The 24,369-nt window shown below is 39.5% G+C and overlaps 1 protein-coding gene across 3 annotated transcripts in view; it reads left to right on the forward strand.

Moving 5' to 3' along the window:
• The window catches only part of LOC127802757 (monosaccharide-sensing protein 2-like), a 60,574-nt gene that overhangs the window by 26,358 nt on the left and 9,847 nt on the right, over positions 1-24,369 (forward strand). For all 3 annotated transcript variants that reach the window (XM_052338768.1, XM_052338769.1, XM_052338767.1), the window contains exon 5: positions 10,318-10,505. In XM_052338768.1, coding sequence (XP_052194728.1) covers positions 10,318-10,505 — 188 coding nt within the window. The remainder of the gene's footprint in view (positions 1-10,317; positions 10,506-24,369) is intronic.

Consider the following 24,369-nt stretch of genomic DNA (forward strand, 5'->3'; position numbering starts at 1 on the left):
AGCTACTACAAGTTGCTTCTTGCTTCTCCATGTAACCAAGCTATTCCATAGTTTAGTGCAATAACTTGATATAGACCTGCTATCCTCAATGGATCCAGCCCAATCTGCATCTACATATCCACTAATTCCCTTGTCTTGACTCTTTTTAAATAACAGTCATTTTTCGGGTATTTCCTTGAGATACTTAAGGATGTGGTGTGCTTCCTCAAGATGTCTTTTTGTAGGAGAGTGCAAAAATTGACTAACTATACTTACAACATAAGCAATGTCAGGACAAGTGAGAGATAGGTAGATTAGTTTCCCAACTAGGTGTAGGTATCTTCCCTTATCCACTTGATATTCACCTTTGCTATCTTTATTTTTCCAATTTGGTTCTAGTAGAGTGCTGGTAGGTTTACACCCAAGTTTGCCCATTTCCTTCAGCAAATCTAAAGTGTACTTCCTTTAGGATATGAAAATACCTTCTTTGCTTCTAGCCACTTTCATTCTAAGGAAATATCTCAATTCACCTGAGCCTTTTACTTCAAATACGTGATTTAGTTGCTTCTTGAGATTCTCAACTTCTTGATTGTTATCCTCTATGATGATAATATCATCCACATACACAATAAGGACCATTCTTTTTCCATATGCTTCAAGTTTTATAAATAGGGTATGGACTGTTTGCCCATGTTTGTATCCAAGCTTATTTAAAATATCACTAAACTGTTTAAACAATGCTCTAGGGGATTGCTTAAGGCCATATAGTGACTTCTTTAGTTCACATACCTTCCCCTTTGTATCCTCTGTCTCAAATCTTGATGGTATCCTCATATAAATCTCTTCTTCCAGTTCACCATTTAAGAAAGCATTCTTGATATTCAGCTAGTGCAATTTCCAATCTAGATTGGCTGCCAATGAGAGTAACACCCATATAGAATTTAGCTTACCTACTGGGGCAAAAGTCTCCTCATAGCCAAGTCCTTGAGTTTGTGTGAAACCTTGGACTACTAGTCTAGCCCTGTACCTGTCAACGCTCTCATCTGACTTATACTTAACTGTAAATACCCACTAGCTGCCAACAATCTTTTTGCCATCAGGTAGCCTCACAATATCCCATGTGTCATTGGTTTCTAAGGCCTGCATCTCACCCATAACTATTGCCTTCCATTTTTCATCTTGTAGTGCATGATATATATCTTAGAGATCTCAATGTCATCAATGCTAATAGCCTAAATTGAGGAGATAGGTTTGAATACCCCAAATAATTAGTACATGATCTCACCACTTTCCGTAGTGCTATTGGGATATCTAAGTCATCAAATCTTGTGGATTCCAATGTTGCATCAGCATTTGGACTTATCTCTGGATTGGACAATGGGCCTTGCTGAGGATCATGAGGCCTTCTAGAATAAACCAATGGTGGTTTTTCAGAAGCCTGACCTTCTTACATCTGGTTGTTCTTATCTCCCCCTTGATAAGGCACCAAGCTTTGGGTAGGAACAGGAAGTGATTTAGTGGGAACTGTAGGAGAAGTAACAGAAACAGTAGAAGGTAGAGACGTAGAAGGAAAGGTAGGAGAAGGACAAATATGGGAAAAAAAAATGTTGATGCTCAAGAAAGGAGACTTCACAAGACACAATAAATCACCAAGTAGAAGGATAATAGTACTTATATCCTTGTTGGGTAGGAGAATAGCTAACAAACATGCATTGGAGAACTTTAGGTTCAAGTTTGGATTGAGAAGGTTGGTACTTGTGCACAAAGATAGTGCATCCAAAAATCTGTTGGGGAAAGAGAATTAAGGATTTGAATATGATGAGGGTAGAATTCAAGGAAGACACTTAGAGGAGTTCTGAATGCAAGAACCTTAGAAGGAAGTCGATTAATAAGATATAGGCTATGAGAATTGCTTCCCCCAATAGGAATTAGGCACGAAATTAGTGAACATGATAGCCCTAGCAGTCTCAAGAAGATGACAATTTTTTCTTTCTGCCACCCCATTTTGTTGAGGATTGTAAGGGCATGAACTTTGATGAATGATAGTATGCTCAGTTAGACAATGATTAAATTCATTTGAGAGATATTCTTGACCCTTATATAAACGTAAAACATGGATGGAGGATTGAAATATATTTCTCACCGTTTGACGAAACCTTTTGAAAACAATATAGGCTTCATATTTGTCTTTCATTAAGAAGACCCAACTAACCCTCTTATGGTCATCTATGAAAGTGATGAACCAACAAATATTAGTTAAGTTAGGAGTCCTTGCTGGACCCCAAATATCACTATGGACCAAGTAAAATGGCTTTGAAGGCTTATAGATATGAATGGGATGTGGAATTCTGGTTTGTTTAGCAAGAATAGAGTCCTCACAATAAAAAGAATGGCTCTTTTTATTGATGAAAAGCTAAACATACAGAACTTTAAGATAATTAAAGCTAGGATGCCCTAAACGTTGGTGCCATAATATGACTTCAAAATCTGAAATAGAAGATAAGAAGGATCGAATATGTGACCTAGATCCAAGAGGATGACAGGCCCTGAATGATGATAGAGATCACCTTTCTCCTCAGCACTGCCAATCATCTTCCTCGAAGATAGGTCTTGAAATTCACAATAAGATGGGAAAAATATTACCAAACAACTTCTGTCTCTAGTTAGCTCGCTTACTGATAATAAATTACATTTTAAATCAGGCACATATAATACTGATTTTAGGGTTAAGCCCGCCACATAAGCTGTCCCTTTCCCTTGAGCCAAAGAGGTTGTATTGTTAGCCATGGAGATGGTTATACCCTAATCACAGGGATTATAGGCTGACAAAACCTTGAGTGAACCAGTCATATGGTTTGAAGCACCTATATCTATTATCCAACAATCTGTAGTGAATTTATGAGATAGTAGGGAGTGTCTAGATATACCTTGTTTGGCCAGAGATACTATTGACTTAAGATTATCTATGGCATCAAATTTGATCATCTTGGTCTGGTTCAACAGTTGTTGTAATACTTCCAACTGATCTGCTGATAAGGTCCTATTAGTTGGTTTTCTAACTTCAGATTCTGTCACATAGGCAGATTGGGTTTTGTCAAGAAGATTGAAAAAACCAATCTTATTAATCTCAATGAAATGCCAAGACTTATATACACATACGCCTATCCTGAATAGGCAAGATCCTAAGGCTAATTAGAAAGGATTCTTAATTAAGAGTTGCCTAATCTAGTTTAGGAAATATTTACAGAAAGGAAACAAATCATACAGCTACTAGTATAATCAAATTAGTCTAGACTACCAAGAATATATGATATAAACACTATTAGGAAACCAATCATAATTCGGAAATCTCCATATTAGGAAAGCATAGAACCTTCGGCCTTCTAACACTCCCCTTCATTATGGAGCGTGTATATCATGCATGCCCATCTTGCCCAAGAACCTGTGATACACATTACCTGGGAGACCCTTAGTCAAGATATCTGCCAACTACTTTCTTGTAGGAACAAAGGGTGTGCAGATCAAGCCATTCTCTAGTTTTTCTTTAATAAAATGTCTATCAACCTCAACATGCTTAGTCCTATCATGTTGGACTGGGTTGTGAGCAATATTGATGGATGATTTGTTGTCACAATAAAGCCTCATTAGAGCTGACCAACTCACCTTTAAGTCTTCCAATAGAATTTTCAGCCACAATAACTCACAAATACCTAGAGCCATGGATCTAAATTCAGCTTTAGCACTTGACCTAGCCACCACATTATGTTTTTTACTTCTCCAAGTGACAAGATTTCCACCAAGAAAAGTGCAATAACCCGAAGTAAACCTCCTGTCAACAATGGAGCCAGCATAATCTGCATTTATATATGCTTCCAAAGTCAATTTGCCTCCCTTTTTAAACAAAATGCCCTTACCAGGAGTCCCTTTAAGATAGTGAAGAATTCTATGCACTGCTTTTAGATGACTCTTATTAGGACAATGCATGAATTGGCTGGCCACACTTATCGCATGAGCAATGTCTGGTCGAGAGTGAGATAAATAAATAAATCTCCCTACCAACCTTTGATAGGATTCCTTATCTATTGTACCTTCTTCCGAATCAGCACCAAGTCTATGATTTGGCTCAATAGGTGTATCAACAGCTCTGCCACCAAGCATACCACATTTGTCAAAAGATCCAACACGTATTTATGTTGAGAAATAAATATTCCTTCCTTAGATCAAGCAACTTCGATACCCAGAAAATATTTTAATTTCCCCAACTCTTATATCTCAAATTCTTTAATCAAACACACCTTCAAGAGCTCCATTCCTTCTTTATCATCCCCGGTAACAAAAATATCGTCAACATAGACTAGCAAGGCTATAAGTTTCCCCTTTTTTGAATAATGTATAAAGAGAATGTGATCAGCTTGGCTCTGCTTGTACCCTAAACCAACCATAACCCATGCAAACCGCCCAAACCAGGCTCTTGGTGATTGTTTCAGTCTATAGAGAGCCTTTTTTAAACGACACACTACATTTTCTCCTTGAGTTTGAACTCCAAAACCAAGAGGCACTTCCATATAACTCTCCTCTTCTAAGCCCCCATGCAGAAAAGCATTTTTTATATCAAATTGTAGAAGAGGCCAGTCAAAGTTATCTGCTAATGATAGTAAACTCTCACTGTGTTCATCTTTGTTACTAGGTCAAAAGTTTCAAGATAATCCACCCCATATGTTTGAGTATACCCCTTAGCTATTAGGCGAGTTTTATACCTTTCTAGGGACCCGTTAGACTTATATTTCACTGTAAAAACTCTTCTACACCCTACCGGCATCTTCCCTTTTGGTAACTTAGTCAATTCCCGGGTCTAATTTTTTTCAAGAGCTTCCATCTCAACCTTCATGGCATCCTTCCAATTTTTATTACTTAATGCTTCAGATAAGGTTTTTGGAATGGGGATAGAGTGTAGGTTTGTCAAAAAAAGCTTTATAAGCTGGAGATAAGTGGGAGTAAGTCAAGAATAGGTGCAAGGGATGCCTAGTGCATGTTCAAGTTCCCTTCCTTAGGGCAATTGGAATGTCAAGATCATCAAAATTAGGTTCAGATTCTTGATGGGTAGAGAAATTTGGTTATGATGTGTTAGAATCAGGGCAATGCATAGGCTGGGGTTCTAAATCAGGGCTCGGATGAGAATCTTGACTTACTGTAGGTAATTCAACATGCTTAGGTTCAGGATTTGAGACTTTTCTCCTTGAATAGACCTTTAGTGGACTAGTATAAACTTGTTTCCCATGCATCATATTTAGAGAATCCTGTGGGATATTCTTGGGATGACAAAAAGAAGAGAGAGGAGATGAATAAGGTAGAGTAGGAAAGAACAATTCCCTATCACTGCCCTCCAAGAATGCAGTCTCCCCCTGAGGATAGGACTTGTTAAAATAGGAACTTTCCTCCACAAAAGTCACATCGGCTGAGACAAAGAACCGTTTTGATGGAGGATGGAAACACTTATACCCTTTTTGAGTGGAAGAATACCCAACAAAAACACATTTCAAAGCTCTCAAATCCAATTTACCTCTATTAGGTAAATGGTTATGAACAAAAACCAGACATTCAAACACTTTAGGATAAAGACCGCGAGAAGGACTGAAGTAAGGAAAAAACTTAGAAAGTAGCTGAATGGGGCTGTGTGAGTCAAGACTTTTAGATGGCAGCCGATTAATGAGATAGGTTGTTGTTAAGGCAGTTTCTCCCCAATAGTTTTTAGGAACATTATTATGAAACAACAAGGCTCTTGTAACAGCAAGCAAATGACCATTTTTTCTCTTAGCTACCCCATTTTGCTGAGGAGTGTAGGCATAGGAAGACTCATGGATTATCCCCTTTAATTTGAAAAAATTGGACAGCGTTTGATTGAAAAAGTCTTTGGCATTATCTATTCGGACTCTTTTAATCTCAGCCCCAAATTGATTTTTAATCATAGTGTGGAAGTTTTGAAAGACAGTGCATACTTCTAATTTAGCTTTCAGTAGATATAACCACATCACTCCTGTGCAATCATCTATAAAAAGCACAAACCATCGTGTACTTGAGAGATTAGAAACAGGAGAAGGACCCCATATATCACTATGAATGAGAGCAAAAGGAGAAGAACTTCTATTATTATTGAAGGGAAAAGAAGCCCCTTATGTTTAGCAAATTGACAAACATCACACAAAAATTCTCTAATATCTAATCTCTCGAACAAAGAGGGAAACATAAATTGAAGAACACTAAAGGATGGATGGCCGAGGTGAAAATGATGAAGTCAAAGCACATCCTTTTTGGATTTCACTAAGAATGATGCAGGAGAAACCCCTTTTTGTAATATGTTCACTAGGACTTTCAAGATGATAAAGCCCCTCCTTCACTTTAGCATGCCCAATCACCTTCCTCAAATTCTTTTCCTGAAACTCACAGAAGGTAGAGTAAAAGATAACACGGCAATTAGCATCATGGGTCAATTTTTTTAATGGAAACAAGGTTGGTGAATAATTTAGGCACATGGAGAACGTCTTTCAGGGTTAGGTTTTCATTTATCAGGACATCTCCTTGTCCAACCACTGTTTTTAAAGACCCATCTGCTAGAATGTTTTTCTTTGTACTAGGATAGGGTTTATAAGACAAAAATTTGTGGGAAAAATGAGTCATATGGTTTGTGGCACCGGAGTCAAAGATCCAAGTATTTTTAAGGCTTAAATCTGAAGTATGAAAAGCAATAGAAGTGGAAGTTATACCTGTGAAGGCTAGATTAGAGGTTCCTATCGCACTTGCTGTCTCTGATTCTTTTTCAAGTAGTCCCAGCAGATTCCTCAGCCTCTCAATTTCCTCCTGTTTTAGCTCCATTAGTCCAGTATGTTTGGAACCTCCATTAGTCCAGTATGTTCGGAACCTTTTGTTTTAATAATATGTTGATTATTGGCAATGTAAGCCTGCCCCTTTGATGGACCTCCTTTAGTTGGTTTCCCATGCAATTTCCATCACTTTTCAATCGTATGCCGAGGCTTTTGACAATAGGTACACCACAAATCATCCTTGTTTGTGGTCTTGAATGGCTCCATAGCCTTCCTATCTCCCCTTGGCAGCCTCTGTTGACCACGCCCTTTCAAACTAAGCAGGGCTGAATTTTCTATATGACCAGTCTCCAACATCACCCCTCTTTTGCTCATACTATCAATATTGCCTTATTTAATGAAGGCAGTTCCGTTTTGCCAAGAATTTGCACTTTGATTGCATTATATTCTACATTTAATCCTGTTAGAAAGTCATAGGTCCTCCCTTTCTCTACTGAATTCTTGAAAACAACAGCATCCTCACTACATTTCATTTGGATGAACTGATAGTGATCCAACTCCTGCCATAAGGTTTGCAGCAAATTAGCATACTCGGTTATAGACCGAGTTCCCTGCTTAGTAGCTACAACCTTGGTTCGAATCTCATAAATCTGTGCTGCATCATTCACCTTTGAATATGTTATCTTCACTGCTTCCCAGATTTCTCTAGCAGTTGTGAGAAACATCACAGTGTCACTAATTTCTGGAATCATAGAGTTTCAAAGCTAGGACATCATGAGTGAATCTTCTTCATCCCATGCAGCGTGTGTAGGATCCGTCTTCTTGGGACCGGTTCCCTCTAAGTGGCTCAACCTTCCCTTACCTTTCAAGAAAGTCCTAATCAATTGAGACCACTTAAGATAATTTTTTTCATTCAACCTGTAGGCTGCTTAGATATTTTGTAACTCCCCACCGGAAGTTAGACCACTTCCAGAATTGCCCATGAAAGGAACCTCAGTCATGCTGCCAGATTCCACGGAGTCAGTCATGGTTCCTAGGTTGGGGAAGAAAAAAAGGTGACTGGAAATATGGCAATAATAGCTAGAAACAGTCAAGGCGAAAGAGCGAAGAACGACACTGAAGGCCGAAGGGTGGGCTAAAACTAGAACACAGAAAAAGAGAAACAATTGAGGCCGAAAATTAGAGGGCAATCGGAATCAGCTCTGATACCATGTCAAGAAGACTGAAAAAACCAATCTTATTAATCTCAATGAAATGCCAAGACATATATACACATACGCCTATCCTGAATAGGCAAGATCCTAAGGCTAATTAGAAAGGATTCTTAATTAATAGTTGCCTAATCTAGCTTAGGAAATATTTACAGAAAGGAAACAAATCATACAGCTACTAATATAATCAAATTAGTCTAGAATACAAAGAATATATGATACAAACACTATTAGGAAACCAATCATAATTCGAAAATCTCCATATTGGGAAAGCATAGAACCTTCGGCCTTCTAATAGGTTCCCTTCCTCTAGTTCTTTGGCCTTCAATTTACTGGTTTTCCATTGATCTTCTAGCAAGTATCTCTTGTATGGTATGGCTTATTGCGTTGCAATGATCACACCATTGTTTATCTTTCTAGGACTCTCCTCTAGATGTGTTAAGGAGTTTTCATCCTTGAGGTAGCCAGGGCTTGTGTTTGTGTGTATACATCATTATTAGAAGACCTTGATGAATTTAGCATCACTCTCTTTCTGCTCTTTTCTCATCTTACTTCTACAAAAGCTTCCTTTATAGATGGGAAAGGCTTAGTTCCAAGTAATTTGCCTTTAACTTCATCTAAATTAGAATTGAGACCGTGTAGGAAGTCAGACACTCTCTCCTTCTCTATCATCTTGTTATACTTTATTCCATTTTCAGAACACTCCCAAGTGATTTCATAGAATAGATCCATCTCTTGCCACAATTCTGTCATTGTGTTATAATATTCGGTAACAGAATTAGTACCTTGCCTTCTTGTTCGAATAGTGGATTGAATCTGAAAACACTGAGCAATGTTCTCCATGTCTAAGTATATTTCTTGTACCGCTTCCCAAATCTCCTTGGCTATCTTGTAGAACAAGTAGATCCTTCCAATCTTCAGCTTCATGGAATTGACCAACCAGGCCATGACAATAGAATTCTCCGCTTCCCAAATGCCATAGGTTGCTGATTATGTGTCAGGCTTAGGGACTGCTCTTGTAAGTTAACCAACCTTCCCTTTTCCCTTAACTACCAACAAAACTGATTGGGACCATTTCCTAAAGTTAGTTCTGTTTAGTTTATGCTGAGTAAGCTGGAGGGAATGGCTATCGAGAGCCATTGGAACAGTTGGAGCTTGTGTACTTCTAGTTGGATGAGGGACGGTAGTAGACGTCTCACTAGCTGCTTGAATTTCAGCCATGGCGTGTCCCTAAAGGACTCTATAATTAGTAGGTAAGGAGGAAATGTCTTTCACAAGAACATACCATGAACACAAACTAGATATAGGGATATATTGAAGGTTTGGAAGCTGAATAAAATAAGTTATTCCTCAATACTTCATTGATATGTATTTTGATATATATATATACACAAGATATCCTATAAAATCTCCTAAAATACAGGAATGGAATACAAAAAATTTAAATAACAATACATTATGGATTAGAATAAATTTGAACTTGACTTCCTCTCATCTGTTTTGAAACTGCTTCATCCTTTCTTTCCTTTCTTTTATTTATCCTCTTAGTCTGAAATTCTCCTATCTTTTCTCTCATAACAACCTCATCTCTTATCCACTCGTCCACAACTCAGAATCATTCTTTTCTCAACTTCTCCAACAGCCCCTAATTGTAATCAGATATTAAGTAGAGCTTATTTTCCTACCACCTTTTGAGAAATTCAGAAGCCATGTCTAATTTAGTTGGCTTGAAAAGTTTTTCCTATTTATGACACATTGGATGACATGCTACAAACTTTTGACTTGCGGGATAATTAGTCTTGACATTATGTTAGGAATATGCAGGGAAAAAAAAGGGATCTAGTGAAAAGCCTAAGGGCTAATAATAATGAGAGAAATGTGAAAAGGGTTCAGGGACAACTTCCAGGGGCATTTCAATTTTCAGAATAGTATGGAAGAGACTGAAGGATTTCCTCAAATCCAATTATTAATGTGATGGTTTATCATAAAAGTTTTACCATTTTGCTTAAGAAAAAATTTCTATTCAGCTTCTATATTCTTTTAATAACATATCCCTGATCAAGAAACTTGGCAATCCCAATCAAGATTTTGCTTTTGGATTACTAAGTTTCTTAAAAAAAAAAATGTCACTGTGTCATCATGATAAAATTTTCATTTAGTGATAAGACAGTCTTGATACATTTGAAACTCACACCACTGTTTTCTGTTGCAGATATATCTCTAAGTATTCAGTTTATCAAATGGTTAATTTATGTTTTTATGATCCTCTGTTTCCTATCTTGTTTCATATGGTTGCTATTCTTTTGCAGTTTTCTGGGATAAATGGGGTACTCTACTACACTCCTCAAATTTTGGAGCAGGCAGGTGTTGGAGTTCTTTTGTCAAATATGGGAATCAGTTCAGGTTCTGCATCTCTTCTCATCAGTGCCATCACGACCATGTTGATGCTTCCTTCTATAGCAATTGCTATGAGGCTCATGGATATCTCTGGCAGAAGGTAATTTTCTCTATAATCTTATTCTTCATGTGTTGTTTTAGTTGATGTTCTTGCATGCATTTTGCATGATTAGTGATTACTATGAATTCTGTTAATTTACAAGGAATTTCGGTATTCTGTTATTTTTTGAAGATGAACTCTCTTTTCTGTCTTACTCAGGTAAATTTAGAAATCAGAATGATAATAGGTTGGGCTTGGGCTTGGGCTCGACAATTTTGTATTGGCTTAATTAGCAATTGGGCAAGAGAAAGTTGTGTGCATTCTGTAGCAGAAGTTGCCAGGTATACTGAATGAACAGTCAAACTACCAGAGGGGAAAGGAAGGGGGTTGACTTAAGCAATCAGTAGAAAGAGGAGGCAGGGCCCTAAGGGAAGAAGGTGGATTATAATTCTTGAGTTGTGGGGATCTTTTTTTAAGGTTTAGATCTCACTTTTACCCTGGAGAACTGTGTTGAATCATTAGGCTCTCCCCTGCAGCTTGTCATCTAAGTCATCAGTGATGTGACCTGTCAGAATATACCAGAATCTCTCTGTTTTAGGCAATGTACAGCTAGGAGATTATACAGTTTCTAACTTTCTCTGTTTTCCATCTAGATTAGTTGATTGCTGATTCATGGGAGATTCCTAGTTTTTAGGGATGTGATTAGCTTTCTCTGTCTTGTATATATTCTGTCCGTGTACTGCCCTTTGATTATGTGAAGAAAAATTAACTTTCTCCACATGACCTTGAAAATTCAACAATGTCCCTGTAGTTTGGATTTATGCTTTAATCCTTGTAAATGAATACTGATATATTCGGATACATCCACTTAATGGATTGCAGAAACAACAAATAAAAATGACTACACAGACTGACAATGTGTGAAATTTCCATCAGTAAGATGTTGTCCAACAAACCTACGAGTGTTGAATTCACAGCATTTATAGTTTTTCTCAGTGAGGAACTCTATAAAATTTCTTTTCTCTGCATTATTTCTCTGTAAATTCTGAGAATTATTCTCTGATTTTTAAGGAAATATTTTCTTATGAATCTGATTTAATGAAATTGTCTCCTTCAATAAAAGATTGTAATTTCTAAGTTCAAATTATATGGATTGATTTCCATAAAAATCATGCCACAATTTCCTGATAGTCATGGGCACAGTGACAAATCAAAGCAAATTTTGTTTCTGCTTATCATGGGCACAGTCATCTCACTGTCAGACTACAGTGAACAGTTTTTTATGCTGCAATGTTGATCCTTGATCCATTGTGGCTACAATAAGGCTATGCTCTATGCGCTCTGGCATTTTGACCACAGATGGCTTACGATCAGGTTATTGTATATATTGGAATGCCAGTGTTGAAGTTCTTCTATCATGTCTGCCAATTTACAATGACCTAATTCTCAAACCAACTAATATCAAATCTTCAGGACATCCTAGCTAAGTCATATTTTAGCTGAAACCTAACTAGGATTATGATTTGGCTCTTTTAAATTAGATAGTAGGCGTCATGTGCTCTAAGTAAATTTTGCCACACATGAAATTCAAACTTTAAAAACTCAGTATCTAGTCAAAATAAAAACTAACAGCTTGCCAATGCAGGGGCTAATTGTTAGTGATCTAGGCATACTTTAGGTTCAATGTGGCAGTTGACCATTTGTCAATGAAGCCTCCTTTTGTACTAACATTTAACGCAAACTCTCTTCAAGGAAAAAGCCTCTTAACATGTCCTTGATTTTAGCCCTCCAAACCACAATTCTCCCAGGGTCTTGTTTGTGTGGATTTAGGCCTTGCTTCAACTTGGATATGGAAAGAGAGTTTTGAGTTTGAATGGAGTTTATTCAGCCAAGCTAGGGTTATATTCAAGTAGGACAAATTGAGGAGGAAGATGTCTCAAGTCCAATGAAGTGGTCCATCACCAATGTGGCACCTTGTTAAGATTCTTGAAATTATTCCTTGATTCCCTATTCTAAATTTAGAAATAACTTTAGTTTAGGAATCCATCTCTTTAATTGTTGTATTTCCTCTTATTTATTTTTCTTAAATTGATTCTTTCCTTGTAATTAGAATCTTGTCCATATTTAGAATAGGTCTTCAAATCACCTTGAGGCCGAATGGTTTACAAACAGAGTATGATCACCCTAACTCTGTTTATATCCCATATAGAGCATTACCTTGGTGAATTGCCCAATCCATGCTCTTGGAGATTGCTTCAATTCGTATAGTGCCTTCTTCAATCTGCACACCACATCTTCACTTGCCTTTGATCCAAAACCGGGTGGTACTGGCAATGCAGATCTCCTCCTCAAGGTTACTGTAAAACTTAAGATTGGAAATATTTTCACGTCTTAACTAATAGAATGTACGCCTATTTATACAAAATCATTCTTATGTCATGGCATAAGCCGTGACATAAGACATGACATAGGGCTAACCCTAAGTCTAGAATACACACACTAGTGTTATCTCTATATACAACTCAACACTCCCCCTCAAGTTGGCGCATATATGTCATATGCACCAAGCTTGTTATATATATACCCAATTCGAGGACCTCTGAGGGATTTAGTAAAGACATCTACTAACTGGTTATTTGAATTGACAAAAATTGTAGTAATACAACCAGATAAAATTTTTTCTCGAATGAAGTGACAATCTATCTCGATGTGTTGGTCCTTTCATGAAAGGCTGGATTGGAGGCAATATGTAACATAGCTTGATTATCGCAAATTAATCTTATCTATGATATTTCTCTAAACTTGAGTTCCTGAAGCAATTGTTTTAACCAAATAAGTTCACATGTTGCCAAGACCATAGCACGATATTCTACTTCTACACTTGATCTAGCAACAACATCCTGCTTTTTACTTTTCCAAGATACTAGGTTCCCTCCAACCAGAACACAGTATCCTGAAGTATATTGTCTATCAGATGGAGAACCAGTCCAATCAACATCTGAATATCCGATTACCTAAATATGACATTTGTCCTCATACAATAGTCCTTTCCCTGGAGCTCCCTTAATATACTTGAGAATCCGAACAACTGCATTCCAGTGGCTATCACAAGGAGACTATAGAAACTGACTGACAACACTGACGGAGAAAGAGATGTCAGGCCAAGTGATAGTGAGATAATTAAGTTTTCCAACCAGCTTGCGATATTTTTCAGGATCTGCAAAAGGCTCCTCCTGTCCTAGTTAAAGGTTTACATTAGGATCCATGGGAGAGCCTATAGGTTTACAATCAAGCATCCCGGTTTCTTCTAGAATGTCTAACACCTACTTTCACTGAGAGATGACTATACTAGAGTTGGATTGGGCAACTTCTATGCCAAGAAAGTACTTAAGCAACCCCAAGTCCTTGGCCTGGAAATGATGGAAAAGATGTCTCTTCAGTTGAGTAATATCATCCTGATCATCACCTGTAATGACAATATCATCCACATAGACAATCAGGTATATACACTTTCTGTGTTTGTAGAAAACTGAATGATCAGACTCACTGTGGGTCATACCAACTTTCTGAATAATAGTACTGAAGCGACCAAACCAGGCTTACTGAGACTGTTTTAACCCATATAGTGAGTGTCGAAGTTTACAAAGCAAACCAGACTCCCCTTGAGCAACAAACCTTGGAGGTTGCTTTATATAAATCTACTCCTGAAGCTCACCATGTAAGAAGGCATTCTTAATGTCCAGTTGATACAATGGCCAGTGGCGCAGAGCGGCCATGGAGATAAACAAACACACGGAAGATATTTTAGCCACAAGGGAAAATGTATCACCATAGTCAAGACCATACACTTGGGTTAACCCTTTTGCTACCAAACGGGCCTTAAGCCGATCAATGTGCCCATCAAGACCAACTTTGACAATATAAATCCATCGACATCCAACACGAGATTTACCTGGGGGTAATGGAACCAAATCCCAAGTACCATTGGAATGTAAAACGGTCATCTCTTCTACCATTGCTTGTCGCCACCCTGAATCAGAAAGTGCCTCACTAACAGTTTTGGGAATAGAAATAGAGGATAGGGAAGAAAGAAAAGCACTGTAAGGAGAAGACAGACGGTGATAATTAAGAAAATTATAAATTGGGTGAGGATTGCGTGTAGAACGGGTACTTTTCCGAAGGGCAATGGGAAACTGATCCTCATGAGGTAGAGTCGCGATAGGTGAAGATGCTGGAGTGGGAGGTGAGGCGAGGCAACAGGAGTTGCTGGTGCAATAGGAGAAGCGAGAGGTTGCACGGGGACATCACCAAGACCATCATGTGACTGAGGCGGAGAACGTCGATGATAGACCTATAATGGGATAGACGAGGGAACAAGGAAAAGAGGAATCGGAGGACTCTATGGAATAGGGATGGCCTCGGAAATGGGATGGCTCTTAGAAGGAGGGGAAGAGTAGAAAGGGGATGACTCAAAAAATGTGACATCAGCAAATAGAAAATAGCATCGGGTGGTAGGAGAGTAACACTTGTAACCTTTTTGAAGTTAGGAATAACCAAGAAAAATACATTTGATGGATCGAGCAAAGAATTTATCCCGACTTGGAGACATGTTATGAACAAAGCACATGCAACCAAAGACACGAGGATGATGAACATATAATGATTGATTAGGAAACAGGAGAGAGTGAGAAACTTTGTGCTGAAGAACAGAGGAAGACATCCTATTAATGAGATAGCAAGTAGTGATGACAGCATCAACCCAAAAACAAAAAGGAACATTATAGTGTAAAAGGAAAGGGTGAGCAGTTTCAATCAAATGTCTATTTTTATGCTCAACAACCCCATTCTTTTGTGGTGTGTAGGCATAAGACTACAGATGTATGAAATTGTGTTTTGACTTCAACCCAAAAGGATTCAAAAATTGAAAATAACTTAGAATGATTTTTCATTAAATATAACCAATTGCATCAAGAATAATCGTCGATGAATATGACAAAATTTTGAAAACCTAAGATAGACACAACACAACTAAGACCCCTAATATCAGAATGAACTAAAGCAAATGGGGACATAACTCGATTATTAACACGCTTTGAAAAAGAACTTCTAGTATGTTTTCCAAGCTGACAAGACTCTCGATGAAAGGTTGACAGTGTAGACAAACTAGGAACCATATTCTGAAACTTGGCCAAACTAGGATGCCCCACACGGTTGTGGAGAAGAATAGGAGACTCACTCACTGAGCACGCAGTAGGAGGTTTAGGAAGGTTGAGGTAATAGAGACCCTATGACTCACATCCGATGCCAAGCATCTGTCCCGTACTACGGTCCTAAATAGTAACAGAATTGTTATTGAAGGTGATAGAACAATTTAAGGCACATATGCAGTGTTCTAAACGGCGGCGGAGAGGCGGCCCCTAGCCGCCGTGAGTTCCTCCAAATCGGCCCCTTAGGTGCCGGCCCAATTAATCGGGCTCGGGCGGCTCCCAGTGATGATCGTCGCAGCCGCCTGGGTAGCCCGACTCCATTGTCGCCATTGCCGCTGCCATCGCCACTGCTGGACAGGGACTAGAGCAGCCTTCGGACTTACCTGTGGTAACACAACGACGATCCAATTGGCATTGGCGGGGGGGCAGCGATGTGCTCGGAGGAGGCAGGTTTGAGAGAGAGAGAGAGTGCTGTGAAATTTTTTTTTGGGGGGGGGAGTGAGAACGCGCTGAAATTTGAAGGGGTGGGAGGTGGGGTGGGGGAAAGAAAGAATATATTAAGAAAAAAAATTTAAAAAATTAAAAAATATTAAATTTTCTAGGTGGCGCTTAGGCCCTGCCTAGGCACTAGGCAGCAGCTTGCCGCCCAACTAGCGCCTAGCGCCTTTTAGAACACTAGGCACATGTAAGTTGACTGATAGATATAAGATTAAAAGGATAATGGGGAAGATAAAGGACATAATCTAAAGGGAGAGATGGTAAGGGTTTGGTAGTGCCAATAGCTTTAGCAACAACTTTAGAACCATCAGCCAAGGTAACAGAAGGTAAAGAAACAAAACGAATAAAATGAGAGAGCAGATGGGATTACCAGATATATGGTTAGAAGCACCTAAGTTCAGAACCTACAGTCCTAAAGTGGATGACCAAGCGAGAAAGGCAGTAGAGTCAACAAAGTGGGTGATAGAGGCAATTGTGGATGATGACTATTGGGATGTCTCGTACTTGAGATACTCGTCATAGTTGTCCCCAGTGAGAAGGAATTCGATGGATGTCTAGCAGAAGATTTAGATCGAGAACTATCAACAGAAGCAACATTCGCATGAGGAAGGCGACCATGTAGCTTATAACACCATTCCTTAGTATGCCCCAACTTGTGACATAAGTCACACTTGAGGCGGTTGCACCGATTACTACCACGACCCCCTCCCTGTTCTCCACGATTTTGAATCTGCGAAGCCATAACTGAATTATCGCTTGTGGAAGAGATAGGCACTGCAGGAACAGAGGAAACCCAAAAAAGACGGGAATACACTTCATCCATTGTAGAGATGTTGGGACTAACAAGGATCTGGTCATGAACCGGGGCAAGTTTGGGACCAATAGCAGCAAGGGTACATACCATGAAGAACTTGTCTCTCTGAGCAAGATCTTCTACAACAGTCTTACCAGTGGGAAGAAGAGAGTTATACTCAGCCTTCAGTGAAGCTATCCGACCAAGGAAATTGAGAAGAGTCATACCCTAATGTCTCAAATTAATCAGATTAGATACCATTGAATACAGGCGTTGGATGTCATTTGTATAGAGAGCATTTGCCTAACTCCATAACTCACATCGGGTGGTATAGTTGGTATAGATTGGGTGAAGAGAGTGATAAATTGATTACCACAGGATGCTGCATAACACAGCATCAACTTTTACCCACGCAGTTTTGTATGTGGTCACATTCTCAGACTTGGTAGTCAGATGATCATCTAAACTTTGACCCATACACCATAGTTCAAGAGCCTTAGACCAAGAGAGATAATTTGAACTACCCATTAACTTCTTAGTAGCTATGGTTGGAGAGGGAGACAAGATACCAGAGAAGTAGGGGTGTTCAAAAAAACAGGTGCACCGTGGAAACTGGCCAGACCGAACTGAACCAGACTGAACCGGTTAGTTTTTTTTTTTTGGCAGTCGGAAACGGTTTGAAGGCTGTCCAAACCGCGCGGTTTGCGATTTGGACAGTAGGCGGTTCGGTTTTAAACCGAACCGCCTAGAAAATAAAAAAAAAATTAAAAAATATATATATAAAGGCACCCAAAGCCCCGCGCAACCCCCTCCCCCACCCACAACCCTAATCCCTAATCACAATCTGCAGAGCCCCCTCCCCCACCCGCAACCTAATCCCTAATCGCAATCGGCAGCCCCCCCCCCCCCCCTCGCCCACCCGCGCAACCCTAATCGACAGCCCCCTCCCCCACCTGCGCAACTCTAATCAACAGCCCCCTCCGGCCCTTCCCCACCCGCGCAACCCTTCCCCAGTTCCCCCCAATCGGAATCATCCGATCGCCCCTGTTGTTGCAACCTTCCACCGTCTTCCCTTCTGCTTTCTCTTTCTCCTTGTCCTTGGATTATCGTGGTAGCCCACACCCAAGGTTCCACCGCTGGCTGCGGCAGATCGAGGCAGAGGAGAGGAAGCTCGGCAGATCGAGGCAAAGGAGAGGAAGCCAGGCAGATCGAGGCAGAGGAGACGAAGCTCGGGCAGATCGCGGCAGAGGAGAGGAAGCTCAGGACATACTGACATAGCTGGGGCCGAAGCAGTTAACTGATCTCACCAACGAGGATCGTTCCGTGTACCTGGCAGCGAAGACTGGTTCTCCAATAGGTAGGTGTGTGTATTTTTATTAATGTCTAGTGTGTGTTTGTTTGTTTGTTGTTATTGGGTCTAAAATAGGTCATTAGGTTGTGACTTGTAACACTTCTCAAGTTGATAAGAGATTCGGCTAAGTGTTAACAATTGACTAACTGCAGCCTAAAATGGGTATTGTGTGTATTTCTCAAGTTGATAGCACTTCTCAAGTCTATTTTTAATTTTTTATTAATGTCTAGAGAGAAACACTTCTGTTCTGTTGGAATTTTTTCTTAGAGAGAAAAACACTCCTGTTGAAAAACACTCTAGAGGAGAGGTTATTTTTTATTCTCAAGTTGATAGCACTTCTCAACTATTGTGTGAATTTTTGCTTGGAAAAACAGTCTGATTTCAAATTAGACTGACATTGAAATAGCGAAAGCAAGCTAGAATTTGACCAGAATCATGAGGCTATATACTTTGATGGAATGCCCATACACAAAGGAATGGTATGCTAATCTAAATACACCTTCCTCTGAGTTGTTAGTTAGAATTACTAGGCATAGATGAACAATCTGACATTAAAATAGCAAAAGCAAGCTAGAATTTGACCAGAAGCATTGGATAATATCATGGAGAAGTTTCTTGTGACTCAAGCTGATTCAACAAATGTAGAGGCTGTTAAACTAAAGGATGTTACTTGTAATTAAGTAGCTTCAAGTGATAAATCACTGATGGACATTTTTTGCAGCCAGCTGGCATCACAATTAATGGGGTTGAGTTGTACTTCTGGTGCTTGATGGTTTTATCCAGTGGCTATTGCTGAATATGTTGGATAGAATTATTGCTAAATAGTTGAATATGTTATAACAATGTCGCATGTTTTATTTATTTATAACATGTTGGAGATTGTATGTTAAATAGGTTATTTTCAAACCACGGTAAATCGCACCAATCCAGACCGCAAATGCGGTCTGGATTGGTGCGGTTTGGCCTCACCCAAACCAGACGTGGTATGGTTTGGTCGCCAAACTGCTACTGCAGTTTGGCGTTCTGAAAATGGTTCAGACCGACCAAACCGCACCGTGCACACCCCTACAAAGAAAGAACTGGATTTACTAGGTCCTAACATATTTAATGGCAAATTTGTCGGATCTAGGTTAAATAGATCTGAAATGGATTTGTTGGACGTAGGTTAAATAGATCCGGTTTGTTGGGTCAGATCTAGGTTAAACAGATCTAAAATGGATATGTCGGATCTAGGCTAAATAGATCCAGTCTATTGGGTCAGATCTAGGCTTAAACATCTGAAATGGATCACACTTGGTAGGGTCAAAGTAGATCTGAAAGGCCAAATTGAAATAACTGCACCTATTAGCAGATCTAAAATTTAGAGACAGGTGGTCAGATTTGGAAGTGTAGTGGCCGAAGATTTGAGCAATGAAGGCGGTGGCAGGAGCAATCGAAGCAGATCTAATGGTGAGAAGCTAGAGGCGGTTGTGGTGGTGACAGATCTGAAGTCGTTGACCAAGAAGAGGACAAATCGACGCAGAAGGAGAAGAAAATCCGACGATGGCCGGCCCATATGCTAGAGGCGGTGCGGATCTAGCCTAGGTCTAGGCGATGGCTATTGTGGGTGAGCTAGATCTAAGACAAATCTGGTGGGATCCGACAAGAGCTAGTGGCCAGCAGTCGTGAGTGAGCTAGATCTAAGGCAGATCTAGTGGCCGACGGTTGTGGGTGAGGCAGAACCGACAAGATCTGGTGGCAGGGGTCGTGGGTGAGCTAGATCTGACTCAGATCCGGTGGTCGGTAGTTGTGGGTGTGTCAGATCCGATGGTTGGCAGTCGCAGGTGAGGTAGATCTAAGGGGTGGTCGCAGGCAAGTCCAGATCTGGTGGTTGGCGGTCACGGGTGAGGCAACGATAGATCTGGGCCGACAAGAGATGGCAGTGATGGTGACTAGCCGCCTGAAGAATGGAGAGAGCGAGGAGATTGTGGTGGCAGAGCAAGCTGCGATGAAAGACTTCGTTGGAAGGATTACACAATGGGAAAGAAGGCATTGCTTGAGGGATGACATAGCAGGAAACAATAGTAGAAGCAACACTGGAGATGGAGGAAACAACAAAGGTTTCTGTGGTGGCTCTGATACCATGTAAAACTGTTATGGTCGACTGCAGGGTATGAGACTTGTCCGACATTGGAAGTTCAGGCTCCTAGTGAGATTTATAACCTCTTGGGCACCCTCCCCTTAACAACTAGCTTTGGAGGGTGGGTTGTAACAGTGGTATCAAAGTCGGCCCTATGGCTCCCAGTGCAAGCAAGCGACGACGGAGGTGACATCGACATTACAGTGTTCACCCGGGACTAGCAGTGACTAGTGCACAACCTACCGTCGTGGGCGCCGGGCTGTGGAGCATGGTGGTATGTCATGGTCTACTGTAGGGTATGGGACTTGTCCCACACTGGAAGTTCAGGCTCCTGGTGTGAGGTTTATAACCTCTTGGGCACTCTCCCCTTAATAGCTAGTTTTTGAGATTTTGATAGCTGAGGACAAAAGGGAAAAAGAGGCGGTTCCTAGGGATTTGCATGAGTTGCTAACAGATTTTAAGGAGGTGTTTGAGGAGCCTTGTGGGTTGCCCACGCACTGGAAAAGGGATCACATGATTACGTTGCAATCCGGAGTACCTCCGGTAAGCATACGGCCTTATCGTTACACCTATCTCCAGAAAAATGAGATTGAGAAGTTGGTTTGAGAAATGTTGGCAGCAGGTCTTATTAGGCTGAGTATCATCTCATTTTCCAACCCTGGGTTGTTGGTCAAGAAGAAGGATGGTGGTTGGAGATTTTGTGTGGACTATAGGGCTTTAAACAAGATAACAATTCCCAATAAATTTTTCAAATCCAATTTAGTCCAAATATAATATTTAATTTAATATTTGTCCCAAATACTCTATTTAGCCCAAATATTAATTTAAGCCTAAATATATTTTATTTCCCATTTGCCACTCCAACAAATATAGAAAATTATTAAATTAGAAACTCATTCCTAATTTAATCAATCGCCATTTTAGAAAACTCATTTCTTTATGACGACCTCTCGTCAAATCGACGTCATTACGTCTATTTGTTCTTTTTCCGTGAGAACTTACAACGACATAACTTCTTGCCGAAGTATCCCACTTAACCATACGTCCACTCTCCTAGTTTAAGCCAGGGGTTGTACCTTTTGCGTATGACTCATTAGGCTTTCGAATATATTAGCAATGTGTCAATACTAACACATAAGACAAGATTGGCCTCTAGCAAGACATCATGCCTACATAATTATTCAAAAGGATTCATAATTCGCAAACAATCTTTCACGAGCATGGTTGTTGTGTAATTCAATACTCTCGTCAATGTATCTTCTGTGATTTCAAGTCTGGCGATGTGTTGCTTGATTACGATCAACAACATATCCAACCTTTATCCCACTATGTGGGGTCGGCCACATGAATTCTAGACTTCCATGTATTTCTGTTTTTTGTCATATCTTCATTGAGGTCCATAAACTTCATATCAAATTTTAATGTCTCTTCCAAAGTCTTCTTAGATCTGCCTCTACCTCTTTTTTTGATTAATTGTTCCATTTCATCAACTCTCCTCACAGGAGCGTCTCTTGGTCTCCTATTCACATGACCAAACCATCTTAGTCTAGTCTCTCTCATCTTCTCTTCTATTGGCACTACTCCTACCTTATTACGAATAACTTCATTTCTAATTTTATCTTTTCTTGTATGGCCGCACATCCATCTTAACATCCTCATCTTCGCTATGCTCGCCTTTTACTCATGCTGGTATTTGACTGCCCAACATTCTGAGCTGTACAACAAAACTGGTCTTATAGCTGTCCTATAGAATTTTCCTTTCAGTTTTAATGGGATTTTACCATCACATAACACCCCCGATGCATTTCTCCATTTTAGCCAACCTGCCTTAATTCTATGTGTGACATTCTTGTGAATTTCTCCATCTTTTTGAATCACTGATCCCAAATATCGGAAATGATCTTTTCTTTGTAAGATTTGGTCTTCCAATTTTATTATAACATCCTCCACTCTTGCATTCTTACTAAATTTATATTCCATATATTTTATTTTCTTTCTGCTTAATTTAAATCCCTTAGATTCTAAATTGTTTATCCATAACTCAAGTTTAGTGTTCACTCCTTCTTTTGTTTCATCCACCAACACTATGTCGTCTGCAAATAGCATACACCATGGCACCTCTGTCTGAATATCTTTAGTGAGTTCATCCATTACTAAAACAAATAAATATGGACTTAGTGCAGAACCTTGATGCAATCCTATTGTAATTTTAAACGGTTCAGTATCCCCTCCGCATGTTCTGACCCTTGTCTCTGCACCATGATATATGTCCTTAAGGGCTTGTATATAGGCTATTCGGACTCCTTTCTTCTCTAAAATCCCCATAATATTTATCTAGGGACCCTATCATAGGCCTTTTCTAGATCTATAAACACCATATGCAGGTCCTTCTGATGCTCCCGATACCTTTCCATTAGGCCTCTCAGTAGGTATATAGCTTCCATTGTTGACCTACCAGGCATGAAACCAAACTAATTTTTCGAAACCTCTGTTTCTTTTTTGAGCCTCTGCTCTATTACTCTCTCCCAGAGTTTCAGAGTTTCATGATATGGCTCATTAACTTAATTCCTCTGTAATTTTCACAGTTTTGAACATCTCATTTGTTCTTATATATAGGGACCAAAGTACTCTTCCTCCACTCATCTGGCATCTTTTTTGATTTAAGAATCGCGTTAAATAATTTCGTTAGCTAGGAGATGCCCTCTTCTCCCATGCATTTCCATGCTTCTATTGGTATATTATCCGGTCCCACCGCCTTATAATTTTTCATCTTTTTTAATGCTTGTCTTATTTCATTTGAACTTATGCGTCGATAAAATGTATAGCTCACGTTCCCTTCGGAGTTACTAAGATGTTCCAATTTAACTCTTGTGTCGCCATCATCATTGAATAATTTTGTGAAATACTCATTCCATCTCTCCTTAATCGCTCCCTCATTCACTAATACATTTTGATTTTCATCTTTTATGCATTTCATTTGATTTAAATCCCTTGTTTTTCTTTCTCTTGCTTTAGCTAATTTATATATATCTCTTTTTCCATCTTTTGTATCAAGTCGTCTATATAGATTCTCGTATGCTTTTGACCTTGCTTCACTAACAGCTTTTTTTACTGCCTTTTTTGATTCTTTGTAATTTTTTTTATTTTCTTCATTGTTGCACTGATATACTGCCTTATAGCAATTTTTCTTATTTTTAATTTTCAATTGTACTTCTTCTTTCCACCACTAAGACTCCTTAAGGTTAGGGGGGGCTCTACCATTTGTCTCTCCAAGCACTACATTTACTGTGCTTCTTAGGGCATTAGCCATTTCTCTCCACATTTGATTTGTTTGTCCTTCTCCATTCCATTCTCTTCTACCCCTTAATTTTTCTTTGAAGATTAGTTGTTTCTCCCCTTTTAAATCCCACCACCTGATTCTTGGATTTTGTTTTATGTGATTTTTTCTCTTCCAATTTCTTACTTGGACGTCAAGTACTAGAAGTCTATGTTGAGTAGTCAAACACTCTCCCGGTATCACCTTACAATCCCTACAACATACCCGGTCCTCTTGTCTCATGAGGAAGTAATCTATTTGGGTGCTTGATGTGACATTTTTATATGTGATTAAGTGTTCATCCCGTTTTTTGAACCTAGTATTGGTTATGATGAGCCCATATGCCATTGCAAAATCTCTAGACTTACCCTCATTATTAATTTCCCCGAATTCATACCCTCCATGTACCTCTCTATAGCCGTTTCCGTCTCTACCCACGTGACCATTTAAGTCACCTCCTATAATCACTTTCTCTGCTCTTGGTATTATTTGTATGAGTCCCTCTAGGTCTTCCTAGAATTTTGCTTTTATCTCCTCACCTAACCCCGCTTGTGGTGCATATGTACTAAAGATATTCATAGTCATTCTTCCTAGAATAACCTTCACCATGATAATCCTATCCCTTATTCTCTTTACATCC

Source organism: Diospyros lotus, chromosome 5 (genome assembly GCF_014633365.1).
Source record: "Diospyros lotus cultivar Yz01 chromosome 5, ASM1463336v1, whole genome shotgun sequence".
Classification (NCBI taxonomy): domain Eukaryota; kingdom Viridiplantae; phylum Streptophyta; class Magnoliopsida; order Ericales; family Ebenaceae; genus Diospyros; species Diospyros lotus.